Below are 26,657 nucleotides of genomic sequence, written 5' to 3' on the forward strand. Positions count from 1 at the left end.
GCCACTGATCGCTGTGTAACAAACTACCCCAAAACAATTTTATAGGTCATGAATTTAAGCAAGACTCAGCTGGAGAAATCTGTTTCACTAAGCATTGATGGAAGACACTTGGCATTAATCTGGGAGGTGGAGTGGTCTAGAGGGTCCAAGATGGGTTCACTCATATTTCTAGCATCTTGCTAGAAGACAGGCTCAGTGGGGACTGTTGACTTGAGCATCTACACATGGCTTCTCTAAAACAGTGACCTCAGGGTAGTTGGACTTCTTACATAACAGCAGGATTCCTGAGGAGTGAGGGTAGCTATACTTATATCAGATAAAATAGACTTTAAATAAAAAACTGTCACAAGAGACAAAGAAGGACATTATATAATGAGAAAGGAGTCAATACACCAAAAAGATATAACAATTATAAATATATATGCACCCAACATCAGAGCACCTAAATATATCAAAGCAAACTGACAAAACTGAAGGGAGAAATAGACAGCAATACAATAACATTAGAAGGCTTCGATACCTCACTTTCAATAATGAACAAAACATGCAGATAGAAGATCAATAAGGAAACAGACAACTTGAATAACACTATAGACCAAATGGACCTAACAGACACATACAGAACATTCCACCCAACAGCAGCAGAATACATATTCTTCTCAAGGGCGCATGGATCTTTCTCCAGGATAAATCATACGTTAGGTCACAAAACAAGTCTTAACAAGTTTAATTAGACTGAAATCATACCTGGACATAAAAATTGCTCACTAACAATCAGAGATTCTAAACTGCGTGCATATGAGGTTTTCTGTAAAAATCTACCATTCTCTATACATTTTCCTGAGGGAGATAAAGAGGAAAAACCAGAAGATTTATATGATGTGTCAGCCCAGCGCACCTACTATTACATTTGCCTAACCTCATTGGACATGGCAGAATCTCATACATTCTGTGAGCTTTGATGGGCCAAAACAGTAAGATAGCCAGGAATTATATTCTCCTTTCTTAGTCACAACAATACCACACTTGTCATCTTTGTCAAGGGTATAAATATCTCACTCATCCTCCAACCAAATTTTCTTAGAAAAATTACCACTTAAATCATTTAAGTGGTTAGATTGCACAGGCCAAATTTAGATGGGCTGGCAGTTTGCAATTAACAAAAGCTTTGTAATTTGTGGGATTAATTTTTTTACTACATATTTCCCAAGTTCTCTTAAGGTGTTTATAAATTTAACTTCTTTTATTTAAAAAAAAGGTGAATAATTTCTAGAGATCTGCTGTACAACATTGTACCTATAGTCAATAATAATATATTGAACGCTTAAAAATTTAAGAGGATAATTTTACGTTGTGTTCTTTCCACAATAAAAAAAAAACACAAAAATAACTGAATTGCCAAGAGGATTCTAACAAGTATCAGGGTTAGTCAAGACCCCAAGTCCAGGACTCCAAAGTGTGGGACGGATAGCTTGTTACAATCATCAGATACTGGATTTGGGGACTTAAATCCCACACACTTGGTGACATTTGCTCAAAACTAAGCAGAGGAAGGAAATCTAACAATATAAAAAGAAACATGAATCAGGACTTTTGGTCAGCTCTGTGGTGACGCTAAAGCATGAGAGTGGAACAACTCAGTTCACAAACTTCCCTTTTGTAACAATACTAAGGAGCAGAGAGCCCATGAATTTCCTCACTACAAGTCAGTGTACACAACACAGTCCAATCACACCTGCCTCTTCCAAGGCAAAAAAGAAAAGGGCAACGGTCAGAATCACTGTAGCTTTGAAGCTGCAGGATATTCCATATACCTCCATATTCAGTGCATGCTCCTCGAAAAAAAAATCAAACAGTACATAGAAGTCTAGAATGTAAATAATGAAAGTTGTTCTCTCCTCCCCACTTTGATGTGTATCCCTATACTTTGATATCATTTTGATATGCACCCTCCCAGTTTGGTGCGCACGTATACCTACACACACACACACACACACACACACGTGTATGCACACGTGCACACATATAATATTTGAAATAAATGGTATTATCCTAACCATATCATTCTGCAATTTTTTTCCTCACTTAAAATTGTACACATGTACCTGATTTTTTCTATTGGCTGCACAGTATTACATATGACTATTTAAACAATCACTCATTGATGGGATACTTTTCATTTTATTTCATTTCTTTTTTCTATTTTTAAACATTGTTATTTATAGAAGTAATACTTCCACAGTTTTAAAAATTCAGACTGGAAGAAGAGTCTGAAATGAGAAACAAAAATCTCCCACCTCCCGTCCCCACAAACGCCACCACTCCCACACCCTTTATTCACAGGTTTTATTACCAGTTTCTGATTTAAGTTCTACTGCTGGTTACTACTGAAACTGTATGTAATACATTTCTACTTCTTCTTCTTGATTTATCAACTATAAGTATTATCTATTGACTCTTCATGATGAAAAATTAGGAACGTCTGGTTTAAATTAGTAAATTCAGACATAGAGGAAAACAAAATATGGCATTTGGTTAGGGAACAGTCTCAGCCTGCTGCTAATAATGAGTCATCTTTTGTGGCAACACAACTTGGTTGCTACAAGTAATATTTTAATTATAGAAATATAGTAATTTAGTAATAACTTGGATTTAGCTATAGATAAACTCCTCCAGGATACGGAATGTCTCAGTTCACATCATGGTCCTGCTGCGAATTAACTTTGTGACTGTAAACACAGTACTTAACCTCTCGGTGCCCTAGTTTCTTATCTCTTCAAATAGGAGTAACAACTATCTCACAGATCTGAAAGAGGATCAAATTAAATCACACCTTTGAAAGAGCTTTGTAAACCACAGAGGTATCATTAGCACCTTTCCCTTTGGCCATCTCTGTCATTCCTGAGCCAGTGCCAGGCAAACAGGGCAGACAGGTCAGGCCGCCAGGTCAGGAGTCCTCACCGCGCCCTGGTGTTTCTCAGGTTTCAGCCCCTAAGAGATCTGATGGAATGGTGGTGCCAGCCAGAGCGGAAGCTGAACCAGCAGTTAAATTAGCAGGGTCTATCAAGGATAAGAGGTCCTAAAGCAAAACCAAAAGGTGGAAGCAGGAGAAATAGATGCCTGTTGCCATTGGTGGTAGCAATGGAGGCACCAACGCCCTCAGAATAGGATTGAAGTGCCTGACATGGGGATGCGGAGTGCGATGGGAGAAGCCCATGGGTGTAGGCATCAGATATCTAAGTCTTTGAGACAGTCCGTGGAAGCAGATTCTGAGACAAAAGGGCAGAAGGGGAGAGAACGGATCCTGGCTGCAGACAGGAATATATCATTGCCATGGGTTACTACCACAGTCCCAGGGTACAAGAGTCACATGGGAGAGCTCAGACCCAGAAGCCTCTGGAGCCCTCACTCTACTCTCTTGAATTCAGCTTTCATTCTCTAAAAATGATCTTTCTTGCGCTAGCTCATTCATAGACTCATGAGGAAAGTTTGTTCTGTAATTAATCTAAACATTTCCATAAGAATACAGCAGCTAGAACTTTCTTGTCAAGGGTGGCACCTCACAGTTCTGGAGCGCACCCCCTCGCTGTGAGCCAGTAAGTCTGGTTTCGTCAGACTAGAGGTTTGTTCCTGGTGTTTTGGGGCTGGATAGGCTTTAACTGTGCTTTGTGCTGGATAATGGACAGCTCTATCTGAGACATGGTTGGGATGGGGAGGGAACAACTGTGACTGCCCCTCAAGATTTGAAATGAGAGAATAAGCCATCCCTAAGGTTATTCTAGAAAAAGTTAAATGCAAAGGAGGGAATCATTATCTATTGGAGTAAAGTAGGAAGCCATAAATGAGTAAATAAAGAATTTAGGGGCGGGGGCCGGCCCCGTGGCCAAGTGGTTAAGTTTGTGCACTCTGCTTTGATGGCCCAGGGTTTCACCAGTTTGGATCCTGGGAGTGGACATCGCACCACTCATCAAACCATGCTGAAGCGGCATCCCACATGCCACAGCTAGAAGGACCCACAAGTAAAAATATACAACTATGTACCAGGGCACTCTGGGGAGAAAAAGGAAAAATAAAATCTTTAAAAAAAAAAAAGAATTCAGGGGCACTCAAAGATGCTCTGGGAGTATTCTTAGGGAGAGCGAATTGTATTGTAGTTGTAATTTTGTAAGCAAAGATCAAATCAATTGTTTTTGCAGAAAGTTGTGGAAACAGAAACAGATGGTTCAGTCACTTTGTATGGTTAATAGGGCAGTAATCTTTTGTGGTACACATTGGCATGTTACAAAAATGATAGTAATTATAGCAATATAGTGGTGAGGTGATGCTCTTGATGTAGACAGAGTCCTACAAGAGCACTGGACAAGAAGGTAGAAGATGGAGCTTCTATCCAGCTTAGGGCAGCGCAGAGAAAGCAATGTCTTTTCAAGCAAGTCTAAGGGATGGGAGCCCTGCCAGGACCCAACAGGGGTGGATCTCCTTGGTGAAAATGACCTCAGAGCATGGAGCCATTATTAGCTTGGATCCTATTGCTGTAACTCCCTATTGCTATAACTCCCTATAACTCCCCTTGCTTGGATTCCAGGTGTACCAAGCAAAAATTAGCTTTCCATGTTGTATTTCTTGTTCAGGTAACGTGAACATCCAGGTAACCTATTTTACTTCTCTCTGTAAATTATTGTCATTTTCTTTATATTTTTAAATTTTATATTAAGAAAAACTTCAAACACACAGAAGTAGAGAAAATAGTATAATGATTATATATAACATACATAATATATGATGAATAGTATAAAATACCCATTGACCAGATCAGTCATTATCAAGATTTTCCCACACTTGCTTCACTTTCTTGCACTTTTAAAAGTTAAAATATTTTAAAGCAAATTCTAGACCCAAGTCACTTCATCCCCACTTACATCAGTATGGATCTCTAAAACATATGTACACTTTCTTACACACCCACAATATTCTGCTTTGCATTTATTAGTCTCTGTGAGCCAGGTTAATGGGAGGTGAATGCATTCTCAGGGAGCCCACAAAATCAACTTTCTGACTCTGATGCACAGCGAACTCACTAAGGTAAATGCCACTGGGAGGACTCTTCTGGTCACTAAGATCCCTCTGTCTGAACATGACTTTAATGATTGAACTACAACAATCCAGGTCCCCTCACTTCTCACATGCACAAATCTACACACACTTGTGTACACATGAACGCATCATTGTGCTCACACAAATACACACACACAAAACTAAGGGCAAAATGAAGTAAACCCCTTCTGCACAGTAAAATAGTCGGTCACTGTAGCAATTCTGGTAGGCTATCCAGATAGGTAGGGATGCTATCTATAGAGAGAACACAAAACGCAAAAGTAACATCTATGTTTGCTTGGAAAAGAGTAAATGAGAACAGCAGAGAGCTAGGAAAGTACCGGCTTGTTGGGAAGGGAACTGAAAACCATAAGGCACCACCGACAGAGGTAGTATTTCATGCCAGGACAAAATTTTGCTGGTTCCACTTCCATCTTGGTGTGTAAGAATCTCATTAATCTTCCCCATCATACTCAGTTGTCTCCTCCCAACCCACGGGGCCAAGGCACTGACTTCACAGGAAGTCCTCTTTCTCTTCCTTTCTTTCCATCTTCTCTACCTCCACACCCTCTCCCCAAACCTAACTCCCCAATGTCCTAATTTTTAAAACTAGGGACACATTTCTTTGGCCTAAGTCATGTTCAGCATGTAGCACAGTGTCTGGTATACAACCTCTGCTATAGTCTGAATGTTTGTGTCCCTCGAAAATCCACATGTTGGAATCCTAATGCCCAATGTGATAGTGTTAGGAGGTGGGGCCTTTGGGAGGTAATTAGATCATGAGGGTGGAGCCCTCATGAGTGGAATTAGTGCTCTTATAAAGGAGACTCATTCCACCATGTGAGGACACAGTGAAAAGGTGACAGCTATGCACCAGGAGGAGAATCTCCACCAGAACACAATCATAACTGCGAGAAATAAATTTCTGCTGTTTACATGCCACCCAGTCTATGGCATTTTGTTATAGCAGTCCAAACGGGCTAAGACATCCTATCAAGAAATATTGGTTGGATGGATGGATGGATGATAAGTGGTTTAAATGAAAGGATAATACTTTAAGACCTACCTGAGTTCTGATGCAACTCTATTATGACCTTGAGGGGCCATTCGCCAAAATGGGTAGCCAGTCCTAACAACTAGCTGCTCACCCAGGAGATTAGAAAAGTGAGAATGGGACACAGATACCTGCCCCCCACCACCATCACCAACCACCAAGCATAAGAAGGGAGGAAAATGTCAGAGCGGAAAGATGATGAGCACTTACCTGAGAGAAACCTGAATGCAAATCTTGACTCTACCGTTTTCTAATTGTATGACTTTGAACAAATTATTTTAAAAATTTCATTTGTCCCACGTACAAATGGGGATAATAGTGTCTACTATGCGGGGTTGTTATAAGAATTAAATTAAATAACGTATGTAAAGTTCCTAGCACAGTGCTTGACACATACTGGGCACAAAATATCATAATTTTTATTACATAATGTTATTTATAATCATTAAGAAATCCCTGGAGGGAACCTGGGAAGTTATGGTTTATTTGTGAAATAGGCTAAACACTTAAGATTTACTTCAGAGAAGGATAGCAAGATGGAATCTTTAAGGAGAAAACTTGACAAATTAATTTATTTAATTTTAGAGGAAGTAAATAGCATGTAGATAAAAGGGAGCTACTTAATCTTATCTGCCTTGAGACATTAAGAAAACTTTGGACAAATTTCCAAAGGAGAGGCTGACATAAAAGTTGCAGGAGATTGGGATGTTTTGTGAGGCAATAAGGAACTAGCTCAGAAGCAAAAACAATGGGTCGAGCCTGTTGATTCCAGTCAGGGGAGGGCACTCGAGGGCCCAAGTGACAGCTCCTGGGAAGGCAGCAGATCCATGAAGGGCGTGGTCATCACGTATCTAATTTTGGATTTCTCAGAGAGGAAACAGGAAGGTGGAGTCCTGTGCACTTGGGGAATCCGGCCAAGTGGTACTTAGGCGTCAGGCAACCATGGAATTGACATCAATGATAGGAAGTGGGGAAGGGGACTACCATTAATCTAGGTGACTAGGGCAAGCCATGTGTGAAGGAAAAGGAGTGAAGAAAAGCATTTCAAATAAGGCAACAGCCCTACAATTTTAAGTGAACAAAAGTGAGGCCATCTTGTTTTGCTAAATGGCCCCAGCCCCTCCTCTGTGTGACTACTCGCTGCTCTGCACGTACTCTAAAAAATTCACATGCTCTCCTAACTTATGATGTGTGTACTAATCCCCGACAGCTTGATAAATTAAAACATTGTTCTATAACTTTCTCTCCAGGAACAGGCTGACTACAGGCGGGAAACACACCTATAAGGTATCCATCACAGCTGACAGAAGAATGGAACAATAAAAGACTCTGGAGTCCGTCATGCCTGAAGGAAACCCCCTCCTTACCGCCCATTTTCCCTATATAACTTCCTTAAGATTCTGTAATCCTTGAAGACAGGATTTTGAGACATTAGTCACCCGTCTTCCGATTGGCCAGCTAATCTAATTAAAGTTCCTTTCTCCATCGCTAACTCGTTGTGATTAATTGGCTCAGATCACAGGAGCAGAGTGATTCCATTCTCGGACAATGGCTGTGGTCAGAGCCCCAAACAATGCAAGTTCAGAGCGGCTACAGCTCAGAGTAGCTGAGCTGAGGATGCGGAAGAGGGTGGAGACATGGTCAGATTTCCATTCTGAAAAGTCCAAGGTATTTTAACAGGAGCCACTGGGAGGCTTGGGCAGCCACAAGAAGAGCATTCTGATGGGTTCTGGGACCCCAGCTACACTCCAGCTATATGACGACAGTTAGGCTGTTTAAATGTTGCTGCCTTAATAGTACGTTGGGAAGTGGGGATTAATGGAACCAAGTAAAGAGCCTCAAGCATCTGTGCTAGGAAGGGGCTTACTGGGACGTGTGTAAATGACCTGGAGGAGGGAGTAGACAGTAAAATCTCTAACAACACTTTCAACCAGTGATGGGTCTAGATCAGGGTCAGCAAACTACAGCCCACAAGCCAAATTCAGCCTGTGACTATGTTATGCAGCCAGTGAGCTAAGAGTAGTTTTTACATTTTTAAATGGTTGGAAAAAAAAGTCCAAAGGAGACTAATATTTTGTGACACATGAAAATTATATGGAATTCACATTTCAGTGTCCATAAGTCATGTGCTATGGGAACACAGCAGTACTTGTTCATTTACTATTGTCTATGGCTGCCATCACAACACAATGGCAGGGTTAAGTAAGTGACTGACACTGAGGTCTGACTGCAAAGCTGAAATTATTTATTACCTGGCCCTTTATAGAAAAAGCTTGCCAATCCTGGGGCTAGTCAGAAGAGCCTAGATAGCTCACCATGTGGTCAGACAACTGACAAATGAGTTTTAGTGGGAGAAAGTGCAAAGTAATACACTTTGGGATGAAAATACCCAAACTGTTTATAAAATGAAGATAGGGCTCTGAGCTGTGAGGTCACAACTCAGTCCTAAGCACAACTGGGAGGACTAAAGGCAGTGAGAGTAATATTAAGTGAATTTCCTGCCCTAGACTATAAAAATCAGTACACACTGGATGGAGTTGGTTCTCTGCAGACTTCACCTGATAGGGGCCTGGGGAATGATTTCAGGAAGACTAGACTAAAAGTCAGCTGAGAAGAAAGGCTATATTATTTTGCACTTTCACTTAAAAATTATGTATCGATACAGATATCAACAGCCCTCATGTAATCTAGGGGAAAATTAGTGATAAAGATTTAGAATTTGTGATGTGTATACAGGACTATTGCGAGATGGGATATCATCCAGACTTTGTCTTATTCAACACTATAGCTCCCGTGCCTAGTTGACTGGCATATTATAAGCATTCAAATAATATTCGTTGAAGAAAAGAAAGAAGGAAGAAAGGAGAGGGGAGGGGAGTGAAACTTTTCCCTTCTTCCCTTCTGGGTTCCTTGGCAAGTCTAATAATTAAATTGACATAAGACAGATTAACAGGAGAAAAACATTTAATTTCATATGTATAAGAGCCCCAAAGATATGAGACTCAAAGCAGTGACCAAAGCAGGTAGCTTTTATACCTTAAAGAAACAATAAATTTGTGAAGAATTGATAAGACAAAGAAGTTTGGGCTTGGGGTAGTAAATTAATGAGGAAGTAACAAGGTTTATTTATACAGACTTCTTGGCCTTGAATGCCCCGTCTCCGGTGATAAGGGTCCTTCTCCCCTCCTGTCATAGGGAAGATATCTTCACATGGGAGACTTATTTCTGGCTTTCAGGGAGACAAAGGAGGGTCAGAGTATCCATCTTGTACTGGCTGTTTCTCAATTAACTTTAATTTAAAATAATCAATATGCCAAAGTGGTATATTTTGGGGTGGCATACTCTGCTCTCCTTCAGAAGGAAGGAAGGAAAGGAGGGAGGGTGAAAAGGAGAGGAAGAAAGAGAGAGGGAAGGAGGAGGAAACAGGAAGAAGAAAGGAGGGAAGAAGGCAGATGGGGTAGAATCTACAGGGTTTGAAGGCTGAACAGGTGTCAGCCAGATGCTGATGAGGAAGAGCACTCCAGTAGAGAAACAGGAGCACAAGAGGGCAGAAGATGCTGTGAGGCCCAGAAATAATGTAATTTCAAACTCCCAGTCACCTTTGCTCCAGCTAAGCTAACTTGGTTTCTCAATATTGCTGGTTCTGTCAAGGGGCCATCTAGGTCAACAGGAAAGGTGAATTCCCAAGGATAATTACAGCATCAACCACTCAGTAATTTGCTCAGTCCCTCAGGGCAGTTGTTTAGCATACACTGATTTCCCCAGCCGGATCCTCAGGTGTAGTTTCCACACCTGCAAAGTGACAGAACTGACCTGAAACCTTGGCACCTTGGGTCATGGTGCTTTGGGGACCCTACCTGGGTATGGCTGGCCTCCGTCTTGGACACCTCTGACCTTTTCTATTTCAATGTAACAGAAGTCAAGTCCAGAGAATTCCCTGAGAACACCCAGCCCAATGTGTTGCAGGGCTCAAAAGGAACAAGGTGTCTTTCCCAGATAAGATTCTCTCCCTGCCCAGCAAAGACTCAGCCAATATCAGGCTTCCAGAATCTATTTTTGCTGCGAGGTAAACTCCTCCTAGTAAACTGAAAATCCCATGTCCTGAGAACTCCCTCTGTTCCAAGCAAACCAGGACAGTTGGTTACCTGACAGACAGGTTCCTCATTTACAATGGGCCTCTTATCCTACTGTTCCCCAGACCTCACCGGGGCCTGCTCCAGAGTTTCTGCTGCGTGAAGTCCACCGCTCAGAATATTCAGCTTGGCTCCTTCTGGGTCAGGGGAGAACACAGCATGGGATGGGTGGGCCCATGGGGACAGGGTTAGGATCAGAGGAGACCAGGTGATGAGGACAAAGGGTTCCTAAAGAAACTCAGCTGTTGTTAGAGAGTTGGATCAAAGACTTCTCTTTTATCTAGATCCTGTATGTGTTCCTGAGCATATAGAATTATGTTCAGAATTATTAATGAGGATTAAACAGTACCTGGTAGCAGGAAAAACTTTCAACATTTACAATGTTTGGAGATAAGAACTGCTAAAAGGAAGGTTACTTTAAACCCTATTTTCAAGTAAGCAGAATGTGAGTTATTAAAATATAGATAATAAAGAGCAGAGTAAAACTTTGTTGGTTTGTATAAAACAGCTGTAATAACTGCAGTAATTTATATCTAATTACCATGTGGAATAGTGATTATGAGGCATTATTGTGTCGAGTAAATCATACACTAAGATCTCTGTGATTAGGGTACTAAATTCTGCTCAGTCATGTGTGCTCCGGTATTTAGTGTAAAACCATTAAAGGTAATTCAGGTTGGCCTAGTCTTGGGTTTTTTTTGTGGCAGGGCATAGAGTTAAACAGCAGGTGAACTTGTTACATTTGGTCCTGGAAGGATGAATATAAAGATACTTTAAAAAAAAATTAACCCCATCTTTATTTATAAAGGAATTCTCAGAAAAACTCAAAGAACTTTGCAGATTTTAATCTAATTAATCCTCACACTAATCCCAGGAGGGAGTTCTTACACAATGGCCTTCATTGTTTAAAGCCATCTTGTTAGAGGCCACAAAAGAGTCACTTTGTCTGCAGTTGCCTCTCTTGTCCTGACTTAATTCATAAATGTTATAATGTTCTTTGAAATAAGTCTAGTATAAACATAAACTATTAGTGTATTAATAATCTCCATTCATTATGAGACAAATTGATCTCATCACTAAGAATTTCTTAGAAATGACTTTACACACCGCCTTAAAGAAATAGAGATGTTTATTAGAGGGGAATTCAAAGTTATGGGTGAACTGTTTATGATTAAAATATTTTCGTATATTAATCCACACATATTTATAGGGCTCCTGCTATGAGTACAACATTAGGTGCTATGGACAGAAAGACAGCTTAGGATAGAAGTGAAGTAATCGTAATAGTAATGTGTGTGGTGGTGATCTCGAGGTCTAAGTGAGTCAGAACATCTCATTACTAAAGCAGGGACTGGAGTTCAGCAGCCCTAAGAAGGGACAGATACAAGAGGAGGATTCTTGACCGCCAGCATTTGCCCACCCTTGCTTTGCATTTGGTTCAGATGGCATGGTCTTTAACAGTTCTCCCTAGTAGAGTAGTTAAGGGAATATTTTCACATACAAAAGTCTCATTGGGTACAAAATAGGTAGGACATATATTATTTCCCACCTATTACAGACAAGAAAATGAGCTCCGCAATAGTAAAGCTGCTGGGGATTACAATGAATGGATGGCAAAATTAGAAGCTGAAACGGGTTGCCCAAGTTCTCATGTGTGCTCTCGTCTAAATGAAGCCTTCCCAAAGCACTTCCAAAGTTGGCCTTCCACCCTCACCCTCAAGCTCCCCCAGCCCAGCCACCACCTCCAGACTCCAGCGCTGGAGCGCTTATTCCTTAAACCCTGTCCCATCTGGGACCTCCTACTCCCTTGCATTTCAGCCAGACATGGTTAGAGAAATCTACAGGAACGTTTATTTTAAAAAGGAAGGGAAGGGGCCAGCCCAGTGGCGCAGTGGTTAAGTTTGCATGTTCCGCTTTGCCTCAGCCTGGGGTTCGCCGGTTCAGATCCTGAGTGCGGACATGGCACCGCTTGGCAAAAGCCATGCTGTGGTAGGCGTCCCACATGTAAAACAGAGGAAGATGGGCAGGGATGTTAGCTCAGGGCCAGTCTTCTGCAGCCAAAAAAAAAAAAAAAAGAGGAAGATTGGGAGTAGTTAGCTCAGGGCTAATCTTCCTCAAAAAAAAAAAAAGGAAGGGAAGACAAATACAGAGATGTGAAAACAACATACTTAATTGAGTGCAGGTTTCAGTTCACAGTTTGTTTTTCCCAACAGAGCAGATGGGCTCCTTAGGCAATTTTCTTATCCATTTCGGGTCCTTCTTCTCCTCCACTGGAGGAGGGTTAAACTGAATCTCCAGCCTCTCTGCCAGCAGAGTAATCCATGGAAGGAAGAAGTGATTCACCAGAGTCGTGTATCACATGACTAACCCTCGTCTATCCACATCCAACAGCTTTCATCCCCTCGTGAAAAAATAAGGGAAAACATTCCAAAAATATCCTATGGGAACCTCCTAAACCACATACTCCAATGGAGAAAGGAGTTCTCAGGATGAGGAATATGCAGCACTTGAATCTGTCAGCTGAGTGGCACCTTTTCCCACATTTTGATTTAAAAAAACTTTCCCACTTTCTCCCCTCCATTTCCAAGCAAGATTTCACAGGCTGATGCTGAGGTCCTAAGGTGCTGACAAATCTTTGATATATGAAACAGGGGTCTTCCCTCGCCCACCTCAAGGAGTCTACATGCTTTTGTGCAAATCATTCCATTTGTGTGCAGAAAGAAAGGAAGGGGGACAGTGTAGAGTAATGGTTAAGAGCTGGAGCTCTGAAATCAAATTGCTCTGGAACAGAGTTCCTGCTCTCTTTGCTGGCTGCATGACCCTGGCCAAGTCAGTTACCCTCCCTGAGACCCCATGTCTTCATCTACTTAAAAATTAATTATAATCTTTAAAATTAATAATAGCTAGCATTGATTGAGCACATACTATGTGCTAGGAACTATCTATGCTACTTTTACATGCATTACATGCATTATCTCATTTAATCCTTAGCACAACCCTGTGAAGTGGTGACTATTATCATCCCCATTTTATAGGTAAGAAAATTAAAGCACAAAGAGGTTAAATAGTTTGCCAGAGATTATATGACTGTAAACGAAAACAGAATTCAAAACAAGCAGTCTTCTTCTAAGACCCACGCTTTGAATCGCTACCTTCTTCACAGTGATGTTGTAAAGATTAAACGAGCTCATAAAAGTCAGGTCCCCTGCATAGTGCTGGTTCTTCAACAAGCCTTAGATAAATGTTAGCTGCAGTATTATTTTTAGTGTTGTCATTTGTTCCACGAGATATCTGGGCCAGAAAATAGGTTTTGACATAAGAAATTTTGTGTCTATTCCAGTTAACTGCCCCAACGTATGTGTTTTGCAATTGAACTGACAGGCCTCTGCTATTACCTAAACAATCTGTGTGTTATGGGCTACCCGGTTAAGAGACGGACTAAATGGTTGGTAAGTTGCCCATGCAAAAAAAGTTCTTCATACTGGAAAGAAGTATGAAGTCTCTTATAAAAGAATGGCATACTGAGTAACAGCTAGCAGAACTGTAGGAAGCACCCAGATTATAAATGGATTGTTTCACAAGTTCATTTGTCTATTGTTATAAACTCTGAATACATAGAAATAAGGTTGCAAATGGTGGTTACATTCCAAGACTATTCACAGAAGTCTATTTAGCCCATTTTAAAGCTCAATGATAGAAATCATGCCATTAGCCCAAGGGCAAGCCTAGGCTCATGTGATAAAAGAATAAGAAAAGTGTCTTTCCTGGTACAGAGGAACGTTGATATAGAGATATTCATTATCTATTTCTGTGTAACAAATTATGCCAAAACTTACCATAGTAAGACAATAAACATCATTACCTCACAGTCTATGTGGGCACCTGGGAGTGGATTAGCTGGGTGGTTCTGCTCAGGATGTCTCAAGAGGTTAAGGTCAACTCACCTCGGCTGCAGTCATTTGAAGGCTTAACTAGGGCTGGAGATCCCCTTCCAATATGGCTCACTCACATGGCCATTGGCAGGAGGCCTCAGCTCCTCATCACACGGGCCTTTCCATGGCGCTGCTTCAGTTCCTCATGACACGGTAGCTCTGGCTTTCCCCAGTGCAAGTGACCCAAGAGTGACAACAAGAAGGCAGTTCAATGCCTTTTATGACCTAGTCTTGTAAGTCACACACTATCACTTTTGTCATATTCTATTCATTATAGGCCATATGCTATTCCTTAGGAGCAGCCCACACTCAATAGGAGGGGGAATCTCTTGATCGGAAGCATATCACAGAATTTGTAGACCTATCTTAAAATCACCATGTAGCTTTCATTGTCCCCATCCCTCTCTCCGGGCACCCAGTGATACAAAATAATAAAAATAAATTGGGATTCAGAACTGCAGCCCTTCTCAACAAAGTCTCCTGTGAAGACCCAAAACAATCCATGCTCTTGCCTCAACTTTTCTTGAAAAACATCTATCCCCTTTCCTTAAATGGAATCTTATTTGAAGAATTTATACTAAAGAGAGAGTAATAACACTCCTGAAATCTTTGCTTTATTCATTAGTATCTCTCATTAGAATTTCAGGCAATAAAACAAACCAAAATTAAAAATAACAACCTTCTCCCAAACTGGGTGGATTAAAATATTTGAGGGTAGGAAAGCAACCGTCAGTAAGCTGTCTCCCTTCAGCTCATAATGACCTGAGTGCCCTGGCTACTGAATATTCTGGGTCTTGGGAACCATGGGATCTCTGATCTAGGTTTCCTAACCTGACTCCCATGGCTGCAGCTCTGCAGGAAAACGGTGGGCATTCAAAAGTGACGGACTGCCCTGGAGTCCAAAGGCAGCTGGCGCTCTTGCACCTGAGGCATGCAAGATTCTAAAGTGACAGGTTCATCTTCAGAGGAAAACGATGTTTCATACGACTTTTTATTGTGTTTTTTAACGTGAAATTTGGTAATCTATATAGACTGTTGTCAAAATAGGACATTTATATAAATGGATAGATAGGAGTTGCAGGCAATTCAACTCCAAGTAGGAGCTAGGGGCTTGATCTATGAGTTCTGACAGGGTTGTTGTTGTTTTAAATCTTATTTGAGTCTTAAAACCATTTGAGAATATGATGAAAGCTAAGGGACTTACTCAAGAAAATACATATACCCACAAAATTTTGCACATAAATTTAAGGCTTCCCGAATCCCCTAAAACCCATCCAGGGGATGTGGATTAAGAACCTCGTAAGATTCCAAGGGAGAAGGGGTGGAAGCTTATTGCCATTCCATTTTTCCATTAAAATTTAGATCCAAATCAGAAGCTACTCCTGAGAACTTAATTCTTTTTCATTTTTTTGTGGTGGTTGTTGCTGTTATACAGAACCAAAGGCCAGAACAGATACCTCTAGTAGATTTTCTGTGCTTGGGGTTAGAGCATATTGCAAATACCTTAGAGGCAAAAGGAACGTGGCAGTGAGCACACAGAGAAAACACATTTGCTGGAAAACAATGGTAATTATAAAGTAGGACACACAACTGCTGGGCATAAGCCTTGCCCTCTCCAAGTCGACCTGACTGTGCAGCAAATTTGGCCAACTTGCCAGAGAGGCAGCAACTGCTAGGCTTCCCCCTTAGCAAGAAAGCGCTAAATTCGTTTTCTGCCGAGCATCCGCAGCCAAGATCTCACCCCGAGATCGCCGAGGCCCTCCTTCGGTGGAGCAAACTCCCGGCAGCAAGGCCCAGCCCCGGGCGGGATCGTTCCAATCTACACACTTGGCCCGCACACCCCGCACACCCGGCTCCGGGAGAAGTGGCAGAGCCGCGCGGGAGACTGCAGCTCGGTCTGTGAGTATCCCTCGGGCAGCGGCGGGCGCACAGGGCCCGACGCCAGGCCCGGGTCATGGGGCGGGGGTCGCGGCGCGCCCCTGCCCCGCCCCTCGCGGGCGCCCCGCCGCGCGCTGCGGGCCTGCGTGTCCTCGCGCCGACCCCTCCCTCGCGCGCCTCGCCCGCGGCCGCTCCGGCGCACGCGCGCGGCCTCGCGCAGGGCGGGGAGAGGCGGCAGCCACGGGCGCCCGGCCCCGAACCTGTCAGATCCGGGGAGCCGGGCTGCAGCTGCCGGCGCGGCGGGCGCCAGGACGGCCCAGCTCCCCGTCTGCCCCGGCCGAGCTGTGCGAGCCGGGCCGCCGAGCCGGCCGGCAGCGGGGAGATGAGCGGCGGCCCCGCGGCAGCGCCCCAGGTAGACGCGCCGCCCCCTCGCGGAGCCCGGGCGCCTCCGGGCCGGCCCTGCGCCCCCGCCGCCCGGGGCTTCGGAACTTGTGGGCAGTGTTGGGGCGCCTGTAATTTATAACGTGTTTCGTGTTCCCCAGGATGGGGAGGAACGCGCGGCAGTGTCTCCGGGAACTGGCGGCCCGGTGAAGTAGGAGCCGCCGGCAGCCCGCCTGCAGCCTGCCGTTCCGCGCCGCCTCTGCCATGGCCGGATCCGGCGCGTGGAAGCGCCTCAAATCTCTGCTGAGGAAGGATGATGCGCCGCTGTTCTTAAATGACACCAGCGCCTTTGACTTCTCGGACGAGGTGGGGAACGAGGGGCTTTCTCGGTTTAACAAACTTCGAGTCGTGGTGGCCGACGATGGTTCTGAAACCCCGGAAAGGCCTATTAACGGGGCGCACCCAGCCCTCCAGGCCGACGACGACTCCTTGCTGGACCAGGACCTGCCTTTGACCAACAGTCAGCTGAGTTTGAAGGTGGACCCCTGTGACAACTGCAGCAAACAGAGAGAGTTACTGAAGCAGAGAAAGGTGAAAACCAGATTGACCATTGCGGCCGTTCTTTACTTGCTTTTCATGATTGGAGAACTTGTAGGTGAGTTGTGTTGCCAACTCACTTTCCATTTAGCTTGCCTGGAGAGTCTTTGTCAAGCTTTTGTTACATATGATTTGAGGTTTAAACCTTCTTTTCAGGAAGCTTGCTATTTATCAAGATACTGATCTCATGATATGAAAAGGCCACATGGTTTCAAAGTGCAGATCAACCTAAGTCTAACATAAACTTCCAGAGATAACTTTGACTTCTTCTTCTAGTTCTCCAAACACTGTGTCATCTACCGTAAAGTTAAGGACATTATCATCATTGTATATCACGTAACTTCCTCTTTTTAAAAAAAGTCTGATAAAACACCAGGTTAATTTTTGCAACGTTTAAAATAGTCAATGATTCTAAAATTACTTAGAATCATAAAATTTTGCAGTATGAAGGGACCTTATTGAACACCTGCTCCACCTTCTTTTTCCCGCCTAAGGAATCTGAGGGCCCAAAGAGGTTAAGTAAGTTGTGAGGACCTTTAGGTGGTTAATGGAAGAGCCACATCTACATTTCCCAGTCTCTTGATTTTTTTTCTCTACATCTGATTTAAGTGGTCTTTTTATACTGTTTCTGTATTTATATCCAAGAGATTTGCGAAAGTAAATACTACCAACTAACCTGAAAGGTTTTCATTATAGGGAGGATCTGAAAGGAACCAGAGGGCTCCCCTAGGATTTATGACCTTGGTTTTATTTTTCATTTTTTAATTATTCAAGTAGAACATTCTCACTATAAAATACCTTCTTAGTTTAGAGATTAGTTTCACAGTCACATTAGCGTAACTGCTAACTTCTCTTAGTTTACAAAGTGACATTAAAGCAGGGAGCTAGTCTCCCATGTTGTCTCCATGATGAGCCAGACGGGAACAGAGGTGGCAGTCTAGATCTAAGATGCTGGCTGGAGGTTAGATGTAGGAAGATTATGTACATTTCCTACCTCATTTTACACCACTCCTCCCCAGAACTCCCTTCAGCCATGCTGGCCTGCTTTCTCCCTACAACCCACAAAACTCTTTCCTGCCCGTATTCAAACTGGCTAGTCCCTCTACCTCAATGGCTTTCAAACTTTTTTGACCTCACAATAGCAAGAAAAACACTTAGCATTGTGACTCGTGAAGGCATGCATGCATACATATGTATGTATGTACACACATATACACATATGTATGAATATATATATAACTGAAAGTTTCATTTCAGGTGATGTGTTCTAATATTTTTTCAGTTGTAGTCCCAGCCCACTTAATTGATTTCATGGTCCACAAATAGATCAGGGCCTGCAGTTTGAAAAGCACTGCTTTACATGGACTGCCTTTTTCCAAATCTCTTGACTGGTTTCTTGTCGTTCATGTCTCATCTCAAAAGATACCTCTGAGAGACCTTTTCTGACTGACTAAAGTAAACCCTCTTCTCCCCTGTTCCCGCCCCAACTTTAAAAGCCCTCAGCACTGAGATTATCTTGTTTGTGTATTTACTTGTTTAATATCTGTTTTCCTCCACTGAAATTTAATAAGCTGAATTTCCAGCACCTAGAATGATGACTGGCACAGAGTGGACACTCAATAAATTTTTATGGAGTTAATTTTCGTTGTGTTACAGACTTTTAAATGCTTAAGCTGTAAACAAATTAAAAGATGGGAGTAAAGCTGTGGCCAGGTAAGACATGGTCTCAGCATACTAAGAGTCAATGACTTGCCTAAATTCACACAGCTAGAATAGATAGTCATTCAGACTTTGTGATTCTTGCAGTTAATAATTAATATTTGAAGTAAAACTCACAATAATCACAATTTTCCCCCTTAAAATTAATTTAGAGTTTATTTCACCTAAGTAAAAATTATTAAATACAATTGTCCTGACTTACCATTTTTGAAGACTCTTACTTGGTAAATGTTGTTTTGTGAAAGCCACAATAAGTATTTCCTTTCTAATATGAAAATCTTTTGTTAAACAATACAGAGATGCTAGTACTTAGGATAGGCATTAACAGTATTATTCAGAATGTTCCATAGAATTAAACTGTATACAGTAGAGCATTTATTAAAGTGTGTCAAAAGCACCTAAAAATAAAGCGTCTTACGTAGGAAGTATAGAGTAATAAAAAAATGAAGTAATTTAAAGATCTGAAAGAGGAAACTTGATTTTGAATTTTGGCTTTGCCACGAACTTGCTTTGAGACCTTATACAAGGTCCATTCTTTTTTTCCTTCTATTCAGCAAGTATTTTTTGAGTACTTACTATATGCCAAGCACTGTGCTACGTGTTCTGGATATACAATGGAGAACAAAACTATTATGACCCCTGATATCAGAAGCATTTAATCTAATGGAGGAAACAGATGTTAAATAAACATAAGAAAATTTAAAATTCAAATGGTCTTAAGTGCAGTGAAGAAAAAGGACAAGGTACTATAAGACACAGTGACCAGTGAGACTAAGTTTATTTATGAACCAGGTAGAGTTAAACCAAAAAAAGATAGTAGGAGTTATTGAGCAAAGGAAGTGGAGGAGGAGTTTTCCAAGTGAAGAGAACAGCATGTACAAAGATTCTAAAACCTTTAGTTCTTTAAAAGGAACCAAAAAGAAGGCCAGTTTGGCTGGAATGTAGTAAGGAAGAGGGAAAGAGGCAGATCAGGCAGACCACATTATATGAGTGTAGTTTTTATTCTAAATATGATGGGAAGCAGTGAAGGCTTTTAAGCAGAGAGTGACATGATGGGCTTTACCATTTTCAAAGATTATGTTTTAAAAGATTGGCTCTTATGTGGACAATGAATTGGAGGGTGCAAGAATGGAAGCAAGTAGAGGCTGACCCCGTAGCTGAGTGGTTAAGGTTCCATCCGCTCTGCTTTGGCTACCCAGGTTCACCACTTTGGATCCCGGGCACAGACCTACTCCACTCATCAGCTATGCTGTGGAGGCATCCCACATACAAAGTAGAGGAAGATTGTCACAGATGTTAGCTCAGGGCAAATCTTCCTCACCAAAAAAAAAAAAAAAAGAATGGAAGCAAGTAAACTATTGCAGAGGTCCAGACAAGAAATGATTATGGCTTGGACTAGAGTGGATGGAGAAAAATATACTGATTGAGAAACATTCTAGACATAACATTGACAATATTGGTTAATGGTTGGAATGTGGGGGTTGAGCGGAGAGCAGTGTCAGGGGTGATTCTGAAATTTCTCACCTAAGCAGCTGAATGTATGGAAATGTACGTCATTTATGAAAAATAGCACGATTTAGGAATGGACTCAAGGGTTGTTTTAGACATCTTATACATATGTGAAATAGCCATGTAAAGATGTCTAGTGAGCTGTTACATATGAATCTGCAGTTCAAAAGAGAGGTCAAGGTAGAGAGAAATACAGTATGTAATGCTATAGGAATGGGAAAAATTTACCCAGAGAGCCCAAGTCTTGAGGATCTCCAACTTTAGAAGTCAGGCAGAAGGCAAACAGGTATCCCAGAATCCAAGAAAAGAGAGTATTTCAAAGTGGAAATAAATAAGTTGAGGCTGCAGAGAAGTTTAATAAGATGAGAACAAAAACATCCTTTGGATTTAGTAACATAGTTATTGATTCCTTTGACAACTGCATTTTTATTGGAAATGAAAAAGCTTGAAGAGTGAATGCAAACAGACTTCCAGGTAAAGATAGTAAATGAACTCATGCATCTAATTGTATTCTCTCCTGAGGCCTCTCTTAAACTAAAATAAAGGGATACATACATATATACACACCTACAATAAAGGGTATATATATATATGTATATATTCTCATATATGTATGTATTCTTGTGTATATACACACTATATATATATGTATATACATACACACTGTAAGTAGATACTTATCCTATACTTACTACTATAAGGTACTTATACTGTAAGTAGATACTTATAGTGTGTATGTATATATTTATAGTCTTCCTCCACACAGATGGGAAAACTGGAGAGGAGATAATAGCACAACAAACTTGGAAAACTAGAAAGGAAACAGATATAAGCGGTAACTGACCCAAGAAAGCCAACTCCTAAGCAAGCAGTGGGGAATGCCAGGAACCAACCCAGGTTACACGAATGGATCAGAAACACCTAGAGAACTTACTAAAACACAAATTTCTGGGCCAGAGTTTCTAATTAAGTAGGTCTGGGATACAGCCTGAGAATTGGATTTCTAACAAGTTCCAAGGAGTTGTAGATACTGCTGATCTGGGGGTTACAATTGAGAACTACTGTACTAGAGAATCCTAAGTAGGCCCAGAATTGGTCCTACCAGGTATCCTTAGAAGTATGAGTAAAGAGGAAGGCTAAAATAAGGAAATCTAGTTAAGACGGTTTTAAGAGCCAGTCAGATATAATAGTATAATAATATAATTGGTATCCACAGAGATAAGAGAAGATCATTTATCCATGAAACAAAAACAGGCTGCTTTAAAAAATAAATTCAAGGTATATAAAAGAGCTTTTGAACAAGAAAAACATTAAAAAATTTCTTTAAACTTGATAGAAGATGAATTAGGTAATCTCTCACAGACTAGACAAAAGGATAGAAATGTAAAATAGGAGAAAAAAGGCAATAAAATTAGTATGTCAGTTCAAACTCCAAATAATAGTTTAGGGAATAGAGAAAGCAGAAGGAAAGAAATCATCAACAACATAGTTTAAGAAATTTCCCCAGAACTGAAAGCTATACACTTACAGGTTAAGAGAGTCAACAAAAGCCTAGAAAGTTGCGTGAAAGTAAATCCACACCAAGGTACATCATTGTAAAATTTCAGAACACAGGGAACACATTGTTATCTATTTCCCCAGGTAGCTGCAGTGTTAAACAATTACCTATGATTGTTTTTGACAAACTCTTCCTGGGGTTGCACAGGGTGGAGCTCCAAGTCAAGTCAAATAAAAACAGCTTTGCAAGTATTTTCTTCCAGGGAACCACCAGACAGGTCAAATAATGACAATTCTCTGGGAATGGAGCTTTTAAAGAGTTCCAACCCCAGCCAGTCTGTCCCTAGGGCTGCCAGACTGAGGTTCTCATTGTGATTGCTGCATGTTGGTTTTCAAGGCTACTGCTGAGCTGGAGAGGGGGAGATGGTTATAAGCCAAGTTAAAGTGCCACAGAGCTCATTGTTCTTACCAAGATTCAACTGTTTTCCTCAAAAAAATGCTACCTTTATCAGCCTCCGATTAATTTCCAGAGTTCCAAAAAACCTGATTTAGACAGTTTTTGGCTGTGTTCTCATTGCTTTTATGGAGGACATGATTTTCAGAGGTCCTTACTCTGCTATTTTCGCTGATCCTGTGGCTCTTTAAATTTAGTTAATTAAAATAACAAAATTCCTCCTTTGCACTAGCCATATTTCAAATGCTCAAAGCCACAGTGTGACTAGTGGCTACTTGATTGGATAGTGCGGATAGAACATTTCCATCATCTCAGAAAGTTCTATCAGACAGTGTGGCTTTAAGATATTATCCTCATTTATAGATGAGTAAACTGAGGCTCAAAAATGTTTGGTAACTTGCTCAGAGTCCCAAGATTCCAAAGCCCCACGTTATTAACCACCAAGCTGCATTTTCTCTCAGTGATTTCCAGCTTTTTTATGTCAGGGAATACATAAAAATGATGTTTCTATAGAGCACACTGGAATAAATGGATGTGACTGCAAGATCACCAGACGCAGTTCTGCTGCTGCTCTTGGCTCTGCACACCCATCCCAGGAATGGGGGATCAAGAGCTCAGCACACTTATGTATCACAATCCCGTGATCATGAAGTTCTGCTCTACATTATAACAGTGATTCTCAGAGTGTGATTCCAAGACCAGAAACATCAGCATCACCCAGGAACACGTTAAAAATGTAAATTCTCAGACCCCATCCAGACCTACTGACTTAAGAAATTCTGGGAGTGGGGTCAAGCAATCTGTAGTTTAATAAACCTTCCAGGTGATTGTGATACACATAAAAGTTTGAATTCTCTGGAGCCAGCCCTGATGGCCTAGCGGTTAAAGTTTGGCATGCTCAGCTTTGGGGGCTGAGTTCGGTGCCCCCAGCACAGAACCACACCCCTCGTCTGTCAGTAGCCGCGCTGTATCGGCAGCTCACATAGAAGAACCAGAAGAACTTACAACTATATACTGGGGCTTTGAGGGGGGAAAGAAGAAAAAAGGAGGAAGATTGGTAAACCCTCCCCCCAAAAAAAGCTTGAATACTCTGAATTGTGTTATAAAAAGCTTATTCAATGAATGATGCTAGGAAAATTGGTTGTATAATGGAACAATACACACACATATGAAATGTGTTTTATATATGTTATATATATGTGTGTGAAATATATCTATATATATATATGAAAGTCAATATAAAAAATTGTATTCTAAATACTACCTTTTATCCCTCTATTGGGAAACATTGCTATCTATATCCAAATGAAAAAGTTAATTTTTATCTTTTGTTTTGAGCTAATTTACATTTTATGAGTTTCTTCAGTTTTATATTCAAATCCTCTCAAACAAGTGAATACCTACGTTTTCTTCAGCTTTATTGTAATATTTAGATAGTGTGGTTATTAATTTCACTGTCTAATAGTAGATTTAGGAGGTTGAGTAAAAGCTGCAGTACTAACACCTAAAATTTCTCCTTATGTGTTAGTCCCTCATTTAGTTGTTCTTAACTTTCTTAAGGTCATTGACTCCTCAGAGAATCTATCATAGAAATGGACATTCTCACCAGAAAAATATACACATATTTAGGGTTTTGCATAAAATTTCAGGATACCTTGATTTAATTGTAATACAATAAAGATTTAGTTAGAAGTTCATGTTTTGTAGGATGTTACATATTTTTGGTTTGATTGTTTGCATTTTTGTTTTCATTAAGTTATTTCTTCTTTCCTTTCACCCCTACCCTAAGGTGGATACATTGCAAATAGCCTAGCAATTATGACTGATGCACTCCATATGTTAACTGACCTAAGTGCCATCATACTGACCCTGCTTGCTTTGTGGCTGTCTTCAAAATCACCAACCAAAAGGTTCACCTTTGGATTTCATCGCTTAGGTAAGTAATTGGGAGTTTCTTTCAGTTTATAAAATTTTATAGTAGAACTACAATGAACTATAACCTTTGATTAACTGAAATCTTCCTGGTGATAGCCTGTTTGAACAAAGCAAATGAAAATAGATGAACAAGGTTTATTCAGATACTTATCTTCCAGGGTACATTCAGGCCAGTCAGCTAACCAGTTTGCACACATAAAATTTTATGGTAATCATTAATCTTCAGATGTTGTTCCCTATGTCTTTTTGAAGACTTTATCAGAAAAAAGTTTACCTTCAGCTTATTGAACCAAGCAAAATCACATGGGTTTAATTTGCTAATGAGCATTAGCTTCTTTCTTTAGGTATTCCACCCAAACCTACAGTAGCCCAGATTTTAAGCGTTCCTATAATATGTATAATATATACAGTGTCGCTCACCTTCATTGTGGCCATTGTATCAACATAATTCTGTAAATGCTGACAAAGATTCTTTGCTTGACCAAACTTTAGTCAGTCTCCTGAACCTTCTCCCAATCCTGTGTGTGCGTTTCCTTATAAAATCTAGTTTTAACAAGGGGCTGGCCCCGTGGCCGAGTGGTTAAGTTCGCGCGCTCCACTGCAGGCGGCCCAGTGTTTCGTTGGTTCGAATCCTGGGTGCGGACATGGCACTGCTCATCAAACCACGCTGAGGCAGCGTCCCACATGCCACAACTAGAAGGACCCACAACGAAGAAAATACAACTATGTACTGGGGGGCTTTGGGGAAAAAAAGGAAAAAAATAACATCTTAAAAAAAAAAAAAAAAAAAAAAAAAAAAAAAAAAATCTAGTTTTAACAAGAACTCTGCTAAGCCAATTGAACAGAACCCCTTCTCTCAGTATCTGATGGGTTATCCCCCAGCTGATGTTTCATCACCCTGACCTATCTTCAGCGAGAATTCTGTTAGGTCACTTTAGCCAGAATCGCCCTTACCTTGATGTTTCCTCTTAGTAGTTTTCCATCACTGACCCCCACCCTGCTCCTCGTCTATAAATTCCCACTTGCCTATACAGTATTCAGAGGTGAACCCAATCTCTATCTCCCACTGGAAAATTCCATTGCAGTGGTCTCCATACCTACCTTGATAGCTTCGTCCCCTTGAATAAAGTCTTCTTTGCCGTGTTTTAACATGTCACTGATTTTTTTTCTTTAACAATATTTTTATTTTCCTATTTTAAACAAATATTAATATTTAATTGAGAGGTTAAGATCATACGTTATCCACAGAACTCTGCTTCTTGGTGTGTTATTGTTTTTAAATTTTTTACGTATTTTTAAAATATCTATAAAACAGTGGCTTGAACTATTTTATGAAGTGCCATGTGATCAGCTGTCATTTGCTTAGAACCCAAAAGTTGACATTTAGGCAGCTTCAGCAAAACCTGTCTTAACCAGAATTAACATCTTGTTTTGTTTTGTAGAGACACTGACATTCTTGGCTAATATATCAATTAGTTTCTCCCCTTCTTTGTTACTTTTTAGCCTAATCTTAACTCAGCATCTAGGTCTTCCAAAATTTAGTCACTGGATCTTCTAGTGTAAAACTTGACATTGTACCTGAATGGCTGGCTATATTCCAAGTAGCTATCCAGGTCATCAGGTTGGGAAACTATCTTGCCTCCCCACCCCTCAGCACTCTCGGCTGCTACACAAGAAAACTAAAGCCTGAAGTGAGGTTTTTTCTATTATTTGTTAAGCCACTGCATAGTACATTTGGATGTGTTCCTGAAAGAAACTCCACTGCTTTACAACTTATTATACATTCATTTGTTTACTGATTGCCTTGGGGTTCTTTAAACCACTTCCAAATTGTTTTCAAACTTTAATTTTTTGTGATTTAAACACCTGCAGTTTAAGATCTAAAGCTCAAACGTAGCATCATGGAATGGAGATTTTACCTTCTTACACTGTTTGAAAGAGTGCGTTTCATTGAGTCCTGTGGTTCTTAATCTCCTTTAGGTTGTAGGCCCGTTTGAACTCTAATAAAAACAGTGGAACTCTCCCTCCAGAAACGTGAAAGAACAGAACATATAAAGTCCTACATATAAGTTAAGAACCCATAATCATGAAAATCCTGTTAAATATTGAACAAGTCTTAGTATTTATCTAGATGGGTTCTTTGTTTCTTCATAAATATCAAGCGCTGTGAAAAGGTGAGAGAATATAGAACTGACTGGTCCTATTGGGTCTCTGGAAGTTTCTGTAGAAAGTCAGATCTCTCGCTTTCCTTAAAGGTACTAAGTTCAAGATATCTAAGCCTAGATATCAGCATTTGACGCCTGTCTCTCCTGAGAATCCATTGAAATGAAAAGTACCAAATCAGCAAAGGGAAACAATAGGTCACCAATAAACAAAAAATTTTTAGAAATTTCTGGAAGTTGGAAAGTAGATGGGAGTGGGTTGAAGGAAGAAACAAGCCAAGATGCTGCAACCTGGAGTACACTGAGCTAGGAACT

At 40.9% G+C, this 26,657-nt stretch overlaps 1 protein-coding gene and 1 long non-coding RNA gene across 5 annotated transcripts in view; one reads left to right on the forward strand and one right to left on the reverse strand.

Moving 5' to 3' along the window:
• LOC139076777 (uncharacterized) overlaps positions 1-14,401 on the reverse strand; it is a 30,311-nt gene extending 15,910 nt beyond the window's left edge. Inside the window, exon 1 of the long non-coding RNA XR_011528714.1 lies at positions 14,223-14,401. This is a non-coding gene — a long non-coding RNA (uncharacterized lncRNA). The remainder of the gene's footprint in view (positions 1-14,222) is intronic.
• A 1,299-nt stretch (positions 14,402-15,700) lies between these two features.
• Positions 15,701-26,657, forward strand: part of SLC30A4 (solute carrier family 30 member 4) — a 31,937-nt gene continuing 20,980 nt past the window's right edge. The window contains exons 1-3 of one of the 4 annotated variants that reach the window (XM_070581205.1): positions 15,701-16,109; positions 16,631-17,124; positions 24,035-24,181. In XM_070581205.1, coding sequence (XP_070437306.1) covers positions 16,734-17,124; positions 24,035-24,181 — 538 coding nt within the window. In that variant the 5' untranslated portion in view covers positions 15,701-16,109; positions 16,631-16,733. Of the gene's footprint in view, positions 16,110-16,242; positions 16,501-16,630; positions 17,125-24,034; positions 24,182-26,657 lie in introns of those variants that run through there. The other 3 variants (XR_011528705.1, XM_070581201.1, XR_011528703.1) reach the window with 3 other exon arrangements.

This window comes from Equus przewalskii, chromosome 1 (genome assembly GCF_037783145.1).
Source record: "Equus przewalskii isolate Varuska chromosome 1, EquPr2, whole genome shotgun sequence".
NCBI classification, from domain to species: Eukaryota; Metazoa; Chordata; class Mammalia; order Perissodactyla; family Equidae; genus Equus; species Equus przewalskii.